A 19375-nucleotide genomic window follows, 5' to 3' on the forward strand; every position below is an offset into this window, starting at 1 on the left:
TTACCTATTATTATGTCAGTCTCATGTAAGTTCAAAATGGCTCAAGATGTGCCAGTCTCCAGAAATCAATAAGGCATTGCAATTGAACAACAATCATCAATCAACAATAACTCATTCCATGCCTCATTAGAAATGCCCTGAGAACATGTTGATGCTTCCAGACTATAAACATTTTGAGTTAAGGCTCCTTTATTATGCTCAATGTTAAGTACGGATACAAATTCCGATGGAGGTTTCTGTCTGCACTCGGCGTTCATTTCGTATGTATTTGTGCATGTTTGCAGGAAGCGTACGATTACAGACGAAACAGAGCCGCTAGTTCAAGAAAGACACGAAGAAGTCGATCATTCTCCTTGGTGATATCCGAGAAAAAACATCTCTGTCCTTTGAGCCTTTAGGGTTAGGTTAAGGCTCTTTTATGCTCCCTTTACGTCCGTTCAAAACGTTGTAAACGTCTCTGCCCACATGCCTCCATGCGTCCTTTCCATCGGCATGGATGTTAAGCAACAAATCCACTAGAGGGCAGCACAGAGTCAAAAATTTCTGACAACAAAAAGCATTGTGACGGTGCAGGAGGTCGTGATGATGGAGCTGCTACAAAAAGGCAAAAGTGGAGGCGCATTATAAACTGTGAGGTGACTGACCACATCATGACAGGAGGATGGGGAAATTTTTTTTTATCTGTAAGCTTAATGAAGACATGCAGAAATATGGATCAAATTAACGAAGGAATCTGTATCCATAATTAACATTGAGCATGAATGGGCCTTCAGAGTGCAGTTCCACCTCCAAACAAAACTCAAGAAAGACTGACAGCGATGGCGGCGTGATTGCAGCAGTCCAGTTCCTGATAGAAGGTGTGTGTTTGTACCCTGGGACCTGACATGCCTGCATCAAAATGCTGTGTGTGTGTGTGTGTGTGTGTGTACAGTCATACTAATCTGATGTGTATACACACGGCTTGTTTCATCCAGATCTATGGCGTAGTAGGAGTAAGTTGTCATGGCATGTGAAGTCAAACTTTAGTCTCCTCAACCCACACATGCAGAGCTCTCCACAGACACCGAAAATAAGAAACACCGACAACACACACACATTCCCACTGCTCCTCACACAGCTCTAACAACACACTGCCTATCCTGAGTAAACCACTTTAAGACACCCACTCGATGCCTACAACAAGAGTCAACACTCTGCAGCTTACCATCCCAGTAGACTTCAGACTGGTAGCATCTCAGATATTTTTTTTTATACCCAACAATTCAGAGATTTGAGATACACTTCATCCATTTATTGCACAAAATAAGAAACGTTTCCACGGCTGTGTCTGAATCATTGATGGAAAATACGAGCACCCTGTGTCTCTGGAGGAAGTGGTCTGTTATGTGTCTTTTCATATGGACAGTCGTACATTTTGAAATGTGTTTCATGGCTTTTCAGTGGATTTCGTGGGGCCGTAGTGCTGTGAAACCCCAGACAGATGAAATCCTCAGCTCAGGCAAAGCAATGACAATCCCTGAAGTTGAGTTGCAGTGATATTCATAAATTCAGTCTGCTCTGGAGAAGGTGTTACGGATGGAGCTGCATCCTCGCCCTTCAGTTCAAACCAAAGTGCACAATGAACCAATCAGTCAGTTATTTCTTTTTTTTGTTATTGAGAGCGACTACTGTCACCAATGAGAGCTCTACTATAAGTTTCCTTTTATCTGATTTTGTGTATGATTATGATTTTAGTGATACCTTTAGCACTGATGAAGTCATCCCTGTCAAAAAAGTGAGATACTCTTTACGGTGTATGAGTTTGGTAAAGAAACACACTCTTAAACTCCATTTATGACTAATTCCGGTGTTTAACTCATGTATAGTTTGTGTTTAAATATTCCTCTTGTTTGTGTTTGACAATTAACAGTAAAAAAAAAAAGTGAAAATATCTGAAGCTAATTTCCTTTGTCGTGCATTTTTCTGTTTGGGTAATCAATATAGACTGTCACCTGATGTTAAGGGGAAGTTCTAATGAAATAAAGCTCCTTTAATGTGAAATCTGCCGCCTCACTCTCTCAGATTTTGGTGCCTCCTGTCCAATATCTGATGTCCCTCGCCAATTAGGTTGCACCTAAACAAATGCTCCTTTGAGCTGGATATTGGGACATTTCAACAGAAAAATGCATGACAGGAAGGAAATTAGTTTCAGGTATTTTCTTATTTTAACTCCTGTTAATTATCAAACACAGTCTCAGTGGCTTGTAACAAAATTAGAGAAATATTTAAACACATACACCAGGTAGAAACACTGAAATTAGTCATGAATGGAGGTAAACAAATACACGGTATTACCAAATTCAGACACAGTAAAGAATAATTAATGGTTGTACTAAGGCTTTAAACAAGCTTGTAACTGACTGAGGTTGCCAAATATTATAAGTAAGCTATCATAAAGTGTAAAGCTAAAGTAACAATCCAAATTAAAATGTTAAAAAATTAAAAAATGACATACCTTCATCTCAGCACCTCAGAAGAAAGAGGTGAACTTCTTGCCAAATCCAGAGATAGCTGAAAGGTGGGAGACAAAAAAAAAAAAAGAGAAGTTAGTACAGTGATCGAATTTGAGAAGATTATGATCCAGCAGGGTAAAGACACATTTGCATATTGATGTCAGATTTTTAAAAAATGGTGTTTGCAACAGTTTGAAGCATCAGTTTATCACTGTCAAAGTCTGATTCCTCAGTGTAATCCCTCCCTGGCAACGCTCCGCATGTGTTTGTTTTCTCTGTCTATTTACTGAGGAGGATGAACATGCTGGAAGTGAGTTTTCCATGGACCTTTCACTCCTTCCACCATCTGCGGCTGCCAGAAACTCTCAAAGCTTTAGCTCCGTTTGCTCTGGGAAAACAGCGCCCTCTTCCTGTTTTTGTGCTGTAAATCAATCCAGACAACTCTGAGCCAGTGGTCCAACATGTAAAATGCAGCATCTAAGACAGTGGCGGCTGTCAGCCCCTTTTCACCGATGATGTCATTTGTTTATGGTAATTTAACTAACGTCTCAAAATTAATGTGGTATCCACTTATTGAAAATAATTGCTACACGTGCCGTAGCTCCTCTAGACACTGACTGATGTCTTTCACTGTAGCGTGGCCAAGTGTATGAACTTCCACTTTTAAAAACAGGTTGTAATGCGCTGTCATTTTTCAAAGGCCAGGTGATTTATTTTGCCAGGTGATTTATTTTGCGGTACCTTCTCCTAGTTTTCCGGCCTGCTCAGCTGCTCCTCCAGGCAGGATCTTGGAGAACATGCCCTCTCCCTCCATGCCGGGCTGACCTGCTGCTGCACTGCCGATGCCTCCTGGCCTAGGAGCCGCCTTGGAGCCTGGAGAGAGAGAGGAGGAAGAGGAGGAGGAGGAGTGGAAAGGAGCAAAGAGGGAGGGGAATAATCAAGAAGAGATAATGAGAGTCAGAATTGCCATAACACCAGTGGTGGAAAGAGTACTACAAACTGCTACTCAAGTAGAAGTACTGTTCCTCTGCTGGTATCTGACTGCAGTAGAAGTAGAAGTAGTGCAGTAAAAATCTCCTGCAGTAAAAGTCCAAAGTGTCTCATTTCAAATGTCCTGGCAGTAAAAGTGACTGAGCTCCTTTTTCCAAACAGCAACTGTGTTAGCTGGGATCTTTTCCATGCAGTTAGAAAAGGAGGAGAGAACACGCTGCACACTGCATGCTTTTAAAGGGACATTACACTAAAACTGAACTGAGGACCCTGTAGACTCAACTGACACATGAGGAATAAGTAATAATTATGATGGTTGAGTATACATGGTTGTCATCGTCAGACCAGCTCACTGACATTATTCCCTCTTTTTTTTTTTTCCACAATTATACCACATATTTTTGCCAGTTGAGTCCAAATGTTTTTCACTTCCATCGACCATGTGCAATTTTTCATCATGCAGCTTTTATTGTGAAATTCAGAAATGACAAAAAGTAGAACCAACGAAAGCAGAAGCAGACTTCTCTTCTCGTTTTTGCTGACTGAGCTTTTATGAGTAAATGTAATTAGTTAGTTTTGGCTTACTAAGAGCAGCTGAATGACCTTACTTTATAGAATGACAAATAAAACTACAACTAACTAACTAACGACAAACCAAGCTTAATAACTAACTGATTGATTAATTACATATCTATTTACCTACTTACCTACCCACATAACTCACTAAGTGACAGACCCATCCACCTGCCTACGTTAATACCAAATTAACTTTCTGAGTGACTAATGATACAGTTAGAGGGCAGAGACGGGCTGATCCAGCGCCACGGCGGTGAGAACCCCTCCTGTGTTTCCACTGTGAGATTATCTGTCCCGACACTCTGTGGATTAATCTCAGATTAAATGAGACGGCACACGCTGATTACATAATACAGCCACACACAGCAGCAGCTGGCGTGACGGGAGTGCTGTGTGGCTGTGTGTGACTGAGTGTGTGTGTGTGTGTGTGTGTGTGTGTGTGTGTGTGTGTGTGTGTGTGTGTGTGTGTGTGAGAGAGAGAGAGAGGAGTGTACTGTACCTATGCCTGTGAGTGGGGGTTGTGGGGTTTTTGCAGCTGTAGCAGGCGCTGCTTTTGCTCCAATGGCTGTTACTGGAGGCGTGTCGATTTTGCCCTGCAGGGGGAGAGAGAGAGAGAGAGAGAGGAAGAGAGAGAGAGAGAGAGGGAAAGAGAGAGAGAGAGAGAGAGAGCATGAGAATAAGGGCAAACCGACAGAAATACAGAGGAGGGCAGGCATGAAAGCAGTCATTTAGAAACACAAATACATCTTCGTATTTATCCTCTTTTCACAGTGAAACTGTCGGTAATTGAAGACGGTGGGGGAGACGCCGCTTTCAAATCCACAATGCTGGTGAAAGACAGGCGTGAGGGAGATACGGCATTCATTTCCATACATACTTATACAAAATTTGAGAGAGGGAGAGACCTGGGGAATGGGAGCGATAAGAGAAGAGAGAAAGAGAGAGAGAGGTAAGAGGAGGAGAGCGAGTCAGAGTGAGAGTGACAGGAGAGAGAGAAACAGGCCGAGGTGCAGAGACAGAGGAAGAGGATGACAGAGAACGCCGCTCCCCTATTGTGTTTGTTGTGACAGCTTACTGGATGGTATGAATGATGACGGACTGAATGATGAGTTTCAACGTTGTCAAACAGCGTTTAGCCTCACACAGAGGAAAGGCCGGCCAGTCAGCCGCCTGCCTGAGCATTCAGATTCAAAAAGGTCAGCTATCTGTCCCGGCTTTCACACTGACAGAGGCTCCAGACAGCAGTCAGCACAGGCCCAAGGTTTTTTTTTTTTTTTTTTTTTTCTTTTGTAGAACCACAAAAAAAAAAAAAAAAAATCAGCTGATGTTTCATGGTTTTGTTGAGTCACACAAAATTTGGCTACAGCTTAAAACTTTTGATGTCTGGTGTTAATGTTTCTCTCCAGCTTGCAATCAGCGAGGTCAAACCTGAAAATACTTCTCAAAAGACTGTTCAAATATATTTTTCATTTGACATCTCTCCATCAGACACATGCTCTTGTTTACGGGATCAAATTTATGCAACACTGTCCACAAATTCTCTTTACAATTTAAAAAATCTATTACAAAAGCAATTGATGAGATATGTTAATCAGATTTGTTCTATGTACTCAGTGGTTATCAACGTTTTTAATTACACTGCATTTGTGTATTTCAGCTAAAGATCACTGATGCCATTGCCACCACTGATGAGGCTCTGCTACAGCGAACATGGCAAGAAATCGAGAACTGTCTTGATGTGCTTCGTGCAACTAATGGTGCCCATATAGAGGTGCATTAAATCAGGCAAAAAAAACCCTTCAATATCTACTCTTCATTTTGTAATAATTTCCACAGATTTGTCTATTCATTTGCTTTTGTAATAAATTTGTTAAATTGTAAAGAGACTTTATGGACAGCCTGTACTTCCTTTACTTTCCCTTATGTTCATTACTTCCTCTTGATCTCAGTGAATGTATACATTACAAATACTGCGTATTCCCCTCTGGTGGTATCTCTCTCTTCTCCTACCATTACACATTCATTACATTGCACCACACATGCTGCATGCACTGGATTTATTGAATTACCACACTGATACTGCATGCATGAACTCAACCAAATCTTGTTTTCTAGCTCTGTGATGTTTCTGGGGTGAAAACATTTCATTAGCGAATCAAGGCAGCAGCACTGATGTGTACCGCAGAACTATATAATCAATAACCAGGCTTGATTATTTATTCTACAAATACTCTGAATCATACACGGTACCCGGTGGTTTGAGTGTGATTGCAGTGTTAGTACGCCTCATTCAAAACCAAGAGGCATCATTAACTGGAGACCGAGCACTGAGGAATAAAAAATGAAGGGCACGACAACCCATTAGTGATACATTAAGTCATTTTTTTGTCTTGACAATTTTACTTTTTGTAGATTAATGTTTTTTTTTATTTATTTAAAAACCAGCTGGGGAAATGGAAGTTCTCGTCTCTCTGTTGACAGCTACTACCCAGATACCCTTTTGCAAAGCATTCGACCCCATGCAGAGAGGAGATACAGGATACAGTAAGTGCTCAGTTAACTTTTCCTGGTTTAAAAAATCGTGACTGTCCTGTCCTCCAACATTGTGACCCTGAGCGAATAAGCCTGCAGCCTTTCTGCTGAAAACGACTTGGGTTTTGGGTTAAATGTTTTCATCCAAATGAATTCCATATTATTGTGGCACTATTCATTCCCGAGCAGAAAATGTACCCATGCGTGTGGAAAGCTGTCTTGGGCACAGTCACACAGCCATAGCATAATCTTTTCCCAGTGCACAACAAAAGTGCACAATGTTTCTTTGTAAACACGATAAAATGTAAATAAAAATTGGCCGACTGGAGACGGGCTTATTATTCTGTTAGCAAGTTTGAAGCAGCCGGTTGCTGGAAAATAATCCATTTGCTTTGCTTTTCAACGCAACCACAACCACAAACCCACAGAAATGATGTTTTCCTCTTTTGCATCTGCCTTTTACAAACAACAAAATGTGGGAAAGAAGATTTTAAGTACAATACAATGCAGTGTCTGGTGAGCTGGTCGGTAAAACAGGTCTTTCTAATTTGTGGCACATTTATGTCCTGAATTGTCCTCGGCCACAGAATCTGCATGGCTTTGAAACTCTGTGGCATTCTCCGGTAATTGGTTTGGCCTCTGCAGCTCAAATTAAAAGCGTAATCCATGTTTATTTGTTTTGTGCCCAATAAGCTTTTCCAGATGTAGCCGCCGTAGAAGTGTCACATTTTACCGCATCCTTGCTGCAGCTCTGCTCTCTATCTGAGCGGAGGTGTTTGGAAAATTCAAATTTGCTTCCGGTTAGTCATCACAAGGTGCGGAGAAACAGCCTGGTGAGCAGTTTCAAAGATTAGCGCTGCATATTATGCCTCTTCAGCTCTACCTTCAGCATCAGAGGAAGAGTGGACTGCAGCGGCTGTTGCTGCTGGACAGATTCAGGGCTCGGGAACATTTTTGATGGCTGCCATTGTAATAGACATCCAGTTAACTGCCCTATAAACCAGCAGTCAATCCAACCAACGCTGGAGTCTTAATATATCTTGCTTTTATTGTCTTACTTAGGCTGTCGGTTCTCTGCGAAGCTATTTGTGGCGGTCCTTTCTGTTAAAAGCATTAAAGCACTAAAGTTCATTTGACAAAACTTTGGATTGGAGCCAAATAATCACATTTTACGTTTGCTCTCCATTTACTCCGACTCCGCTTTAGCTGCAGCGAAACATTTGCAGTGCATCGTGACTAATTTGCATACAGCATTTAATCATTGACGGGCCACTTAATCAATGCTTTTAATTACACAATGGACCTGAAATAAGAGTTAAAGTGAATGAGGCTGCAGACTGAATAATAATCATGCGACTACTGCTAGATTTACTGTGTACGGCTTCCTGTCGGAGCTGTTCCACAACAACAACACAGCTTTAAAAATATTTTCCCAGACACATTCCTGCATCAGCTGATACCAGACAAAATGAAATATGTCATTATTCTGTCCCGCTGATAGCACAACAATGCAGCAATATGAAAATCATGGACACTATTCAGCAGTAAAAGACATCATGAACACCATGGGCTTTTCTTAATAAACAGTGAATGCAGTTTTGTGAGATTCAATGGCAAATATATTCATGCAATACTAACTCGTAGCAGAGTTTTTGAGGAGAGAGAATTTGGGGAAAGACTCATTAAAGTACCAGAATTTCCAAGTTAAAAGGTGTTATAATTAGTTTTCAGGCGTTCAGCGGTAAATACATTCACATGGATTTCTGATGGAGAAAATGCAGGGCTCAGAATAGATTTTTTTTTTTTTGCTGGGAGAGATTTTTGAGTGCCAATCTCCTCTGCATCTCTTTCTACCCGACACTGAATCAGCTGCACTGAGTTATCAGCTGCCTCTGTGTTAATCACAACACCAGATAAGGCCTGCCAACAGGGGCATAGCAGAATTTAAATAAACCATCTGAACTGGGAGGAGATGTACCAGCTCTTATCTCAGGGAGGATGGAGGGACAAAGGAGGGTGGGGGCAGGGCAGGGTGAAAAAGACGCAGGGGGGACTAAAGAGGAAAGGAAAGGGTGTTTGTGAGAGAAAAGAGATGACGGGGAGGAAGAGGAGCATGGAGGGAAGGAGGGAGATGAGGACCAAGGAAAAAACTCAAACGTAAATCAAACAGGGAGACAAAAGAGAGAAATTAAATAATTGGGAAGAGGAGGATGGATGGAGAAGGAGAGGGATAAAGGTGGAGCAGCTGTTAAAAATCGCTTGAGAAAAAACAGGAAAGAAATGGGGGAGAGTGAGAGAATTCATATATGAGAAGGAATAAAAAAATCCTTCATCGTGCAAGTGTACAGAGTCATATTTTTCCATGTATTGTGCGTACAGGGTAGCTGTTTTTTTATTGTCTTATTGTGCTTCTGACCTTTTAAAATAAATTTACAAATCTACGGATCAATAAGTTAACATGGAAGTTATGCTGTTGCTTATTTTTGTGATTGCACTTTACCCAGTTTCCTCTTTGGGATCAATAAATTATTTATGACTCTGATTCTGATACATGCAGTAGAGTACAACTGCTGCATGAGTCAGACGGTGGTGTATGCCATGTTTGTACATGTTGTTTTCTCTCCCAAGTTTGTTGTTTTCACTTTTCTCATCAGAGCACATGGCATTAAATCCCTGTCGCATGGGGAGTAACACGTCTGAAATCCAATCCGAGTGCATTTTCAGAGCTGCAAGTTGCATTACATTTGAATCGGCCTAAGGTATGTATGAGACATAAATCTAACCTGAAAAGATCAGATTCCAGTCTTTGTTGTTCAGAGTAAAGAGAAAATACCCAGCTCCTGGTGAATATGTGAAAAAACCTACTTTGAGCTGCATGCCTGAACACAGCCTTTGTATCATACCATGACTTTCCATCATGTCAAGCTGCAAAGAACAGTTTTAAATCTCTTTAGCTAACCCTTACCCTGTTCTGCCTGCTTTCTTTCCCTGTCTGTACTGTACTCACCGTGGTGGCTGGCGTGGGGCCGGTGGGACCGGCCTGCCTGGCCTGGCCCATGGGTCCACCAGCTGGTCCCATTTGCCCTGGCTTGGCCTGGCCCTGCCCCATGCCCATGCCTTGACCCTGGGCAGGGGGCTGCTGCTGAGGCCCGGTGGTCCCCGCTGCACCGGGCTGCCCTGGCCTGGCCGCCGACGTCTGGGCCTGCTGTTGGAGCTGGGTCCTCTGTCCTGGAGCCCCGTCTGTCTGGGAGCCTGGACCAGCCTGTCGTCCAGATCCTGGGGGCCCTCCGGCAGGGCCCTGTCCCCGGGTAGAGCTGCTGCCAGACCTGGAGGAGCCTGGGTGGATGGATGGAGGGTGGAGACATTGTATTGTGAAAAATTCACAATCATACTAAAGTGCATGAACAAAAGCAGGGAGGACAGACATCAACTCTTCAGGCTGATGGAAGTTCTAATAGGACATCTTGATCAGAAACACATAGCAAAGAGACTGGATGTTACTGCACAGGGAATGAAGACAAACGTTTTTAGAGTTTTCCAGACTGGTGCAATTTCTAAACTGTTTGAGACCTGGAATTGATCAAATTCATTTTTCCAGGCCTTCAGTTTCCCAATACCTTGCAGATAGTATAGATAACTATAACATTATAACTTGAGCTTTGCCTTGTCATGTTTAGCTCCACAACTCATTTTCATGTACATCTTCCTTCTCAATCACGAATGCACTTAGTGATTTAAGATTGAATATATTTGTTGTGTGCTATGTAGGCTAATCTGTCACTGTTATTAGCTTAGTTTAGCTGATGAATTCTAGAAGACGAGAGTTTTAGGGTTAGAAACATTTCTCAGAGGCAGAACCGCTCTGAAAGCAAAAATAATCTCACTGGTTGAGTTAAACTTTCATGGGAAGAGCCAAACAACGACAGATGGCTCAGAGCTCAAATTGGCCAGCTGGCAAACTTGAATGGCAAAGAAATAACTCTGGTAAAAATAGAAATAAATATATAAATGGCAGAGAGTCCCTTTTACATTCATGGAGTTAACATTAATGGTTGTGGAAAGTTATTCGGCTATCTTAGCTAATGTACATAGCTTGGTCAATTTTAGTTTGAGTCTGGAAGGGCAGCTCGGCTAACTAGCCTCAAAAGTTTAATTTTGTTAGATTGCATCTTTACTGTACAACTGTGCTTCTCTGGCTCCACATGACTTTTCTGCCTCCAAAACAGCGCGGTCTCTGAGAAAAGTTTGTACTTTGGGAATTCAATTCTCATCTCCAAACCTTTTGTAATTAATTTTAATGGCATATCTGCTTTTATTAAGTGGCATTAAATGGTGACTGATAGGGAAAATGAGAATGAGAGAAGGGATGACCTGCAAAAAATGTCACAAGTGAAGATCAAACCAGCGATTTAATGAGTGCATGGTGTAAGCCTTAGCACACGGCCACGGTGCCACCCTGGGAGGAAACATTTCATAGGAAAAGTTACGCTTGAGATAGTTAATTAAAAACTGTTTATCCCTGAGGGGACATTTGATTGTGAAAGAGCATCAAACACACTCTGAACAACAGGGTTATTAAACCCTGTACCAGGCTATGACAAGGGAGGGTTGAAGTGCAAGGGATAATTTCCAAAAAATGTATTGTCTGTCGCTTCATTACAGTTTTGTTTCACATTTTGCAAGTTTTTGATGCACGTACCCTGAGTGATTTACAATGAGTGCAAATCCAGGTAGTAGTTGTTGTCTCATTCATTCACTGCAGTAACTCATTTGTTCCTGCTTTCTTGGCTACTTTCAGTTTGAATTTTGTTTTATGTTAGAATATCAAAAAGACTAACTTAAATTCAGCATGTGTTAAAGCGATTTCTGACCATTAGAGGGCACTGAGAGTTCAAACTTTTTCATAAAACATTCCAGGTTCACAGCAGCTTGGTTGTACAAAACCAAAAGTGAAGGCGAAAAAATGTGATTTTGGGGTGGAAATGAGGGATATATTTCACTCTCACAAGGCTCTCATTGGATTACTTGAATTATTTTGTCTCTGAGCTCCAATTCAAGAATGTAGTGAAGCTCTACAGTCTGGGCTGACATTTGACAACAAAGGGCGGAAAGATGCAAAAAAACAGCAAAACAGCTGGGCCTAGTGACTTGAAATCACTTAGTGCATGTTTAAATAAGTGTGAGGTACTTAGTGATACTGAAACCTGGAATGAGAAATCTGCCTGTCACAAATCAGGTGACAGAAATATAATTTGTTTTCAATGAAGACGGTTTGGCAGTACTTCTAAGTATGGACAAGTGCCACACTGCTGTCACTCAGGCCTGAACCTGAATGGGATCCAGCAACTGAATTTGAATGTTTGCTAATCAAGAGTGAATGAAGATATATACGTTTGAATACTGTGTTTTTTCCAACTAATTCACATTATTCCAAATGCTTGAATAAGTACACAGTCATACCTTAGAAAATATTATTTGTGTATTTTTGAGTGAATGCAAATGCAAAGTGAGTAAATGAATGAATGACTTAATGAGTAAGAATTACATGATCACAAAACTTTGGGTATTGCATCATTTTACAATTTCAAGATATATGTTAACAAACAACCACACAAGCAAATAAGACTCACTTTCCAACATGCACCCTGGGTTTTTGGATTGTAATCTCCCAGAGCAAAAATATAAAACCTATTTGTAAATATACTCAAAACCCATGAAAGATCTGACTACCAAAGTCCCCAATGTAGGTGGATAGAGATACTTTCTGGCCACAGCCAAGTGTAAAAGCAATGTGTCTCCAATGCGTATACAGTGACAGACGTCAGCAGATGGTTCAAAACAGCTCAGGTAGTTATATCTTTTTCAAAATAGATGGTCAGGACTCCTGAGGATGGGAAGCAAGATGAGGGGCTCTAGTTTTGCAGACCAGGCGAGGCGGGGGCGTAGCGCAGATGCGCTTCGCCAACTGGGTGTGGCCAGGCGGATTTTCCAAGTTTGGCACGCCGTTCTCGGTGGCGCAAGTACTCCGCCGTCCCTCCTACCGGCGCAAGGGAGGAGAGAAGGCGTGGAGTGGGTTTGATACAGCCGATTCACATGTAACCAATCAAATGAGCCCCTGTCCTTGCCTTTAAAATGCGCTGCGCGAAGGCGTAATGAAAGTTTACACAGCTGACATGGAGGTCTATTGCCGCAGGCGGAGCGGAGCTCAGGAGACAGGCGCGGAGCGGAGACCGGCGAGCAGTGCGGACACGTCACCAAAACCTCACAGGCAGGCTTCCGGAATGTCAGACACATGAACGATGCAATAAATACCGAAAAAAAACACTATTCAATGCTACGATCACAATCAGCACATACATATATCTCCATATCAACTGTCCCGTCACAGCTGATGTCAGATCAAAGGAGATTGGCACCGTTTGTGCTGATTGTGAGGTTTTGGTGATGTGCGCCAGGCAGCCAAACTTCCACTGCACCGGCTCCGCTCCGCCTTGCGCTGAAAGTAGACGTGGTTTCAGGAGGCGAGCTTTTGGCGCACCTCGGCGAAGCCTTTTGGCACGAAACTGTCACTGCGCCAAGCCGAATCTGTCGGCACCTCCCCCCGCTGCGCCGCCACTCCCATCTCGGCGAACCTCCGCCTGCGAAACTTGGACACTGTCCGCCTCTGCCGTTTCGCCGGTCGAAACTAGCTCTGCGCGGGGTTCGCCTCACTGCGCCACCCCGCGCTGCGCCGGGAAACTAGAGCCCGAGGTGTTTCCTGTCGGTTTTAAGGGCTGAAAATATTGAGAGGCAGCAACATGTATATCAGTCTGTTTTGGCACGGGAAAGAGAATCTCCATTTTAATTTGTACACTGGAGATGCATTTTAATGTCAGTTTTCGATGTAATCCAACTATGTTATATGTAAACATAATTAGTATACATGAATCTTGTTATGCTAGGTGTAAAAGGGCCCAGTGTGTACCTGGCGGCTGGCCCTGGAGGTCTGCAGGCTGCTGGGACTTGCTGCGGGAGGACCTGTGAGGGTCTCCCTGTCTGGATGAGCGCTGTCCATGGTGGTGCCCAGATGGGTCTCGAGAGTAGTCCGAGGAGTGGTACCCTCCGGACCGTGACTCCCCACGTCTCCCTGACGACGATGATCGCCCTGAGGGGTCGTGGCGCATCGATTGGTCCTTGGGGTGCCCCTTGGACGACCTTGAGGACCTCGGCTCGTCTGAGTGGCGTGATGATGACGAGTGCCGGCTGGAGCTGCCATGGTGCCGGTGGTCACGGGAAGAAGAATGTCGCCCTCCGTGACCATAGTCATCCTGGGGCCACAAGTCCTCCTCAGGAGGCTCATCGTAGTCATGGTAGGTATGTTTGACACTGTGCCGGCTCCTCCCAGACGAGTGGCTGCTGTAGTGTCGGGAACTGGAGCGCGGCTTCTCGAACCAGTCAGTCTCTTCCTGGCCCAGATGGTAGGCTTTGGAAACCGAGAGCAGATCACAGTCAATCTCCATGTCGTTGGGAGACAGCGGCATGCAGGCTGAGAGAAGGAAGGAAGAAGAAGGAAGAACACCAACCACATGCAAAAAAAAGAAAAGAAGGGGAGGGAGAAGAAACAGAAAGAAAGGCAGAAAATAAAAATAAAACATTTACATCCATGCAGAATACGCCTCACACTCCGTCGTAACACATTACAAGACAATGTAAAGATAAATCAAACACTGCAAAATTGTCCATTGATTCATGATAGCTGTCCTTGCATTGAGATGTTTTTTTTGTTTCATACTTTAATCTTTTAAAAAAACTTTTAAAGTTAATTTTAAACAGTTGCTTTGGAAGCAGGGTTTAAAATCTCTTTAATATTCCTGAGGATACAAATATTATATGCCAGTTGCAGTAATTATACTGACCTACATTGAAAATTAAGGTTTAAATGTATATGAGTTGATTGCATTGGACTTTTTTTTGCAGTGTAGACAATTAATTTAATAAAATGAACAAAACATAAACGAAACATCAATGCCAAAGAAATAATGAAAGATAAAACCCTGTAGAGAACAGACAATGCATTTGTGAACGTGCAAAGAAAACCTGTAAAGTGAATCAAAGTGTAGCGAACGAAGAAAACGACCACGCCGAAGGACCATGCGAGTATTCGACAGACAGACGACTGGACGACGGGCGGAAGGGCGGACGGACGGATGGACAGGCAGGCAGGCAGACAGACAGACAGCAGTCCACTGATAAGAGAGCTCCCAGTGACTCTCAAGAAGAAGAAAACATCAGCATGCAACGACTATCTCTCTTTCTCTTTTTCTTTCTCTTTCTCTTCTCTAAGCCTAGTATCTGGGTGGGTGGGGGACGTTTAGATAAACGGTGGGGGCAGTAGTAGGTAGTGAGACTGTGTGGGCATTCAGCTCCCACAATTACCTTCGCTGTCTGACACAGCGCAATGATAATCGTCTATAATGTATGTATCGTCCGGTTTGTAGACATGGGTCCGGGGAAGGTCCCGTATGTGGTCTTGTACGTCAGGCAGCGAGTGGCTGGAACCATACTGGCCATAATAATAATGATATCTACTGCTGCGACTGTCATACGGGTCAGGACCTAAGCTTGACGAACGCCCAGAACCCATGAACCTCCCCAGGGGACTGAGTGGGCTTTCCTCTTCAGAGTACTGCCGGGTTGGGTGGCGCCCCCGGCTGTAGCCAGACCGGTAGGAGCGGTCGTCCCTCTCATAGGACCGGCTACGGTACCCAGAGTAATCCTTGGCTGAGATCTTGTCCATGCCGTAGCCGGTGGAACGGGAGCGGCCAGTGGAGGTATAGTAAATCCGATCGTCCTCCTCCACCATCACACCGTAGTATCGGCTACTGTGGCCGGTGCCGCTGCCCTCGTAAGTACTCCTCTTGAAGCCGTAATCCTCGATCAGCTGACGGCCTCGGATGCGAGAGGAGGGGAAAGCCCCGCCGGCCGCTGAAGAATAGGAGGCCAGGTCTGCCTCCACGTCCCGGGCCTCCTCAATGGGGGAGAACTTAGAGATTTTCTGCTCCATACTCCCCAGTTTCCTGTGCTTGCTGCGCTTGGAGGACATGACAGCAGGAGCCAGAAGGCTTCTGGAAGACGGTGAAGGTTTCTGTACCCCGGAGCGGATGCTGCCATGTTTGTAGTCGTAGTCATAGTAATAGGAGGATCCCCCACCCATGCTAGCGCTCACGCTGCTGCTGCTGCTGCCCCCTAGAGGTCCGTGCCTGTAGCTGCTCTTACCCCTGCCGTGGTGGTCGTATAGCTCTTCCTGCATCGCCGCTTCCTCCTCTGCTGCCCTGCCGTACGAGGAGCTGCCAGTGCCGCTGCGCGTCGACCCGCCAACGGTGGTGCTGTGGCCGTGGACATCGCCTGGGTAACGCCCACTGCTGCCATGGTGCATCATGTCTCCTGTCGTCGTGCCCAGCCCGTCTTTCGCCGTTAGCTCACTTACATCATCAATCATCATGTAGTTCCGCGGGATGTTTTGCTCCAATCCAGGAGCCCCATACATCCCATCTGCCGTGCCGTAAGTGGACGGACTGTCCACAGAATGACCATATGCATTGGAAACTGTAGAAGTGTACTGTCCATATGAGCTGGCTGTGGTGGTGGTGTAGCCATAAGTATTAGCTGTCGTTGTGGTGTACTGGCCATACGTACTAGCTGGGGTCGAAGTATACTGGCCATAAGTGCTGGCTGGCATGGTGGAATAGCCACCATAGCTGCTGGACACCGGTGCTGAGCCATAGGGCCCGTAGGAGCTGGCCATGGTTGTCGTACCAGTGTACTGACCATAAGATGGGGCTGCACTGGAATAGGTGGCATCCTGGGCCGTGGTGGTGACCACCACTGTGGGGTTGCTGATGGTTTCATAGTTGGTGGGCATCTTGTGCTCTAGATCAGCCAGTGATGTCTGCCTGGGTCTTCCTGGGTGGACTGTCAGGATGTCAGCTTGGGACTGCCCAGGGTATGGTGTAGTCTGGCTGGGGTAGGACACAGCACTGGGATAGGGTGAGCTGTGGGTGGGGTATGGGGGCTGGCCAGGTGGTGCGGGCCCGAAACCAGTGTGTCCTGGCTGGGGCTGTGGTTGAGGTGCAGCTGGCACCCCCAGGTCTGTCTGGGGGTATGGGGGCTGAGACTGGGGGTAGGTGTGGGAAGGGTAGGAGGTTTGAGTTTGGTAGGATGGGGCTGGAGGGGGGACGTGGCTTTGGATTGGTGTGGGCTGTGGCAGCGCCTGGGACTGAGACACTGATGGATAAGGAGGCTGGCTGTATGTCGAAGATGGATAGGGTGCACTTGATTGTTGAGATGGTGCAGCTTGTTGGCTCTGGGGGTACTGGTAGGAGAGGAAGGATGAGGTGGGTGGGTACTGGGCTGCAGTATTGACATCGCTGGTGAACTGGCTGAGTGGGGCGGTGCTTGGCCTGGCTGTTAGCAGCCCATTGCTTTCATATGAAGCTGCTGCAGCTGCTAGGCGTAGATTATTCAACTCACTATCAGACATATAGTCCCTGGTGTCACCCATACACCTCAGATAGGCAATATCCCTCCTCTCTCTCTCTTTGACTAGTGTCTCTTTTCTTTGATGTATCCCCAGCTCAAGGTATCTCAGCTTAGCGTCAATCTCTTTTTCTTCCTCCTCTAGTTCAGCTTGCTGCTTTCTCAGTTTGGTCGACTCTTGCTCCACGGCCTTCAGCTCATGGGTGAGGTCTTTGAGGAGGCTGGCTTTGGCAGCCAAGCCGGGCCTGGAGCCGGGCTTGAGGCTGGGCACGGAGGGCAGGTAGACCTGGGGAAGGGCAGGGGTCATCATGGGCAGATGTGCTGAGGTGGCAGTCTCCTCTGGCGGAGGGCTGGGCAGGGTCCGCTTTACCTTACGGAGAAGGGAGCTCTGCTGTAGGGCCGCGAGCTGGATAAAAAAGAAAAGAATGGGAGAGAAGGGAACAAATGGGGGAAGACAAAGACATGGAAGCATGGGAAAAGAGGGATGGGAGAGGTAAAACCGAGAAATAAGGAAATGTGGAGAGAGATCAGTGGGAGAATATTATGTAAGTGGAAGAGATGGACAGACAGACAAAAGGGCAGGAAAGAGAAAGGGATGAGAGATGGGAAAGGATAGTGGAAGCAAAAAGATAAAGAAGTGTAGGATAAGAGGGATGGCGGGACAGGGAAATAAGAGAAAAACATGGAAGACAAGGAAGGGGACAGAGAAGGGAGAAAGCATGAGGATGAGACAGGAGGCAGGTAAAGGAAGAGGTAAATAGTAAAGTGAGATGAGTCGGGAAGAGGAGGTACAGGGGGCAGGAGTGAGAAATAGGATTACAAAAAACCCGAAAAAATTGTGTGGGGAATGGGAGAGAAGGGGGGAAAAAGAAGAAAGCAAGGGGGTGGAGAGGGATGTCAAAGGATAGTGAGGAAAGGGGTGGTTGGTAGGAAGAAGAGGTTAAAAATGCAGGGAAGAAGGGGGGCCGATGATGGGGGAAGGAGGAAAACTCAATAAAAAATGATTTGGGAAAAGGAGAGGCAAGGAGAAGACACACCGACAGGGATATACAAGGAAGACAAAGGAGACACGTAAAGACACAGAGACAAGGACAACAAGAGTGGAGTTTGTGTTAGAAGACATACAAAAACATTAATATTAGTGACATATGTGGTCCAGCATTCCCTTGATCATTCGACTATTTGGAAACTTGAAAATTGTTTTATGTAGAATTGCAGCTTTGAGGATTGCGTGCTTAATTGATGTAACACGTCAAAGACCATTTTCTGCCCCACGCCACCCACATTGGTTATGATTTGAAGTTCAAAGAATAAAGCTTCCGCGCAGTCTCCTTTGCAAATTTCCCTTTTTTTCATGGAGATGCTGTGCAAAGGTTTACAATTTGACTACATAGAAGTCTCACATTCACGGCACCAGTTTTAATATGCTGTAGTATCTTTTTCTAGATTTTGATTATGATTCTAAAATTTGGGCGACATATCTCTTTAGAACATGGATGCTTATATGGCAGCGAACACACCGGTGAGCTTGTCTGAAAAACCATTCCTTTCAGGGTTTTCCTGCCAATTCTGCCTTTCTTTCTTACCTGTAAATGAAAATGTTAGAATTACTAGAGTATATAATGTTACTTTCCTCATTTTTTAATGGGTTCTGATACAGCTTTCACTTTGAATAGGACTCCTGGATGGCTTCTGATGTGAGCTTTTAGACAGCCTTCAAATCCCCAGCCTGGCTCTAAACCCAACCTGCTGGCAACATTTCCATCACTCTAAAAGCCAAGGGAAAATATGCTTTGCTTTATTTTCTGCATCCTTTTAGCAGTATCTTTTGACTGCACTATGTGGAAGAACTAATAAAATACTGAATGTGGGTGGACCGACTGTGCTCCTTTCAAGACAAAACATACGCTTGTACCTTCATGGGCTGAGTCATTGTTTTCCCACGGCTCATTAGTACTATGAATGAAAAAGAGGATGTATGTGGGCTCGTACGTTTATTTTTATATCGAGGAGTGAATGCTACATCATGAAAATGCAGTATTCCTTCTGTGAAGAATTTTAACTAAATAACTTGTTGGTTGCAGTTTGTCTCTGCAAATAAATCATGCTCTGTTTTGCCGAGCTGTCTGTCAAGCCAATGAGTGTGGGGGAAGCAGGAGGAAAAATCCCCTTGAGGAGTAATTTATCGTATCTGTATGAGTGGGCAGTGGAAAACATACTCCTTTCGCCTGAGGGCATTAAGAGGGGAAAAAACGACAACGCTGTGTGAT

The 19375-nt window shown here is 44.7% G+C and overlaps 1 protein-coding gene across 1 annotated transcript in view; it reads right to left on the reverse strand.

Moving 5' to 3' along the window:
- The window catches only part of bsna (bassoon presynaptic cytomatrix protein a), a 192735-nt gene that overhangs the window by 13433 nt on the left and 159927 nt on the right, over nt 1-19375 (reverse strand). Inside the window, 6 exon segments of the mRNA XM_030056314.1 lie at nt 2495-2550; nt 3234-3365; nt 4558-4651; nt 9598-9926; nt 13555-14052; nt 15006-17511. Of these exon segments, the coding sequence (XP_029912174.1) occupies nt 2510-2550; nt 3234-3365; nt 4558-4651; nt 9598-9926; nt 13555-14052; nt 15006-17511 (3600 nt within the window). The 3' untranslated portion in view covers nt 2495-2509.

This window comes from Myripristis murdjan, chromosome 7 (genome assembly GCF_902150065.1).
Source record: "Myripristis murdjan chromosome 7, fMyrMur1.1, whole genome shotgun sequence".
NCBI lineage: Eukaryota > Metazoa > Chordata > Actinopteri > Holocentriformes > Holocentridae > Myripristis > Myripristis murdjan.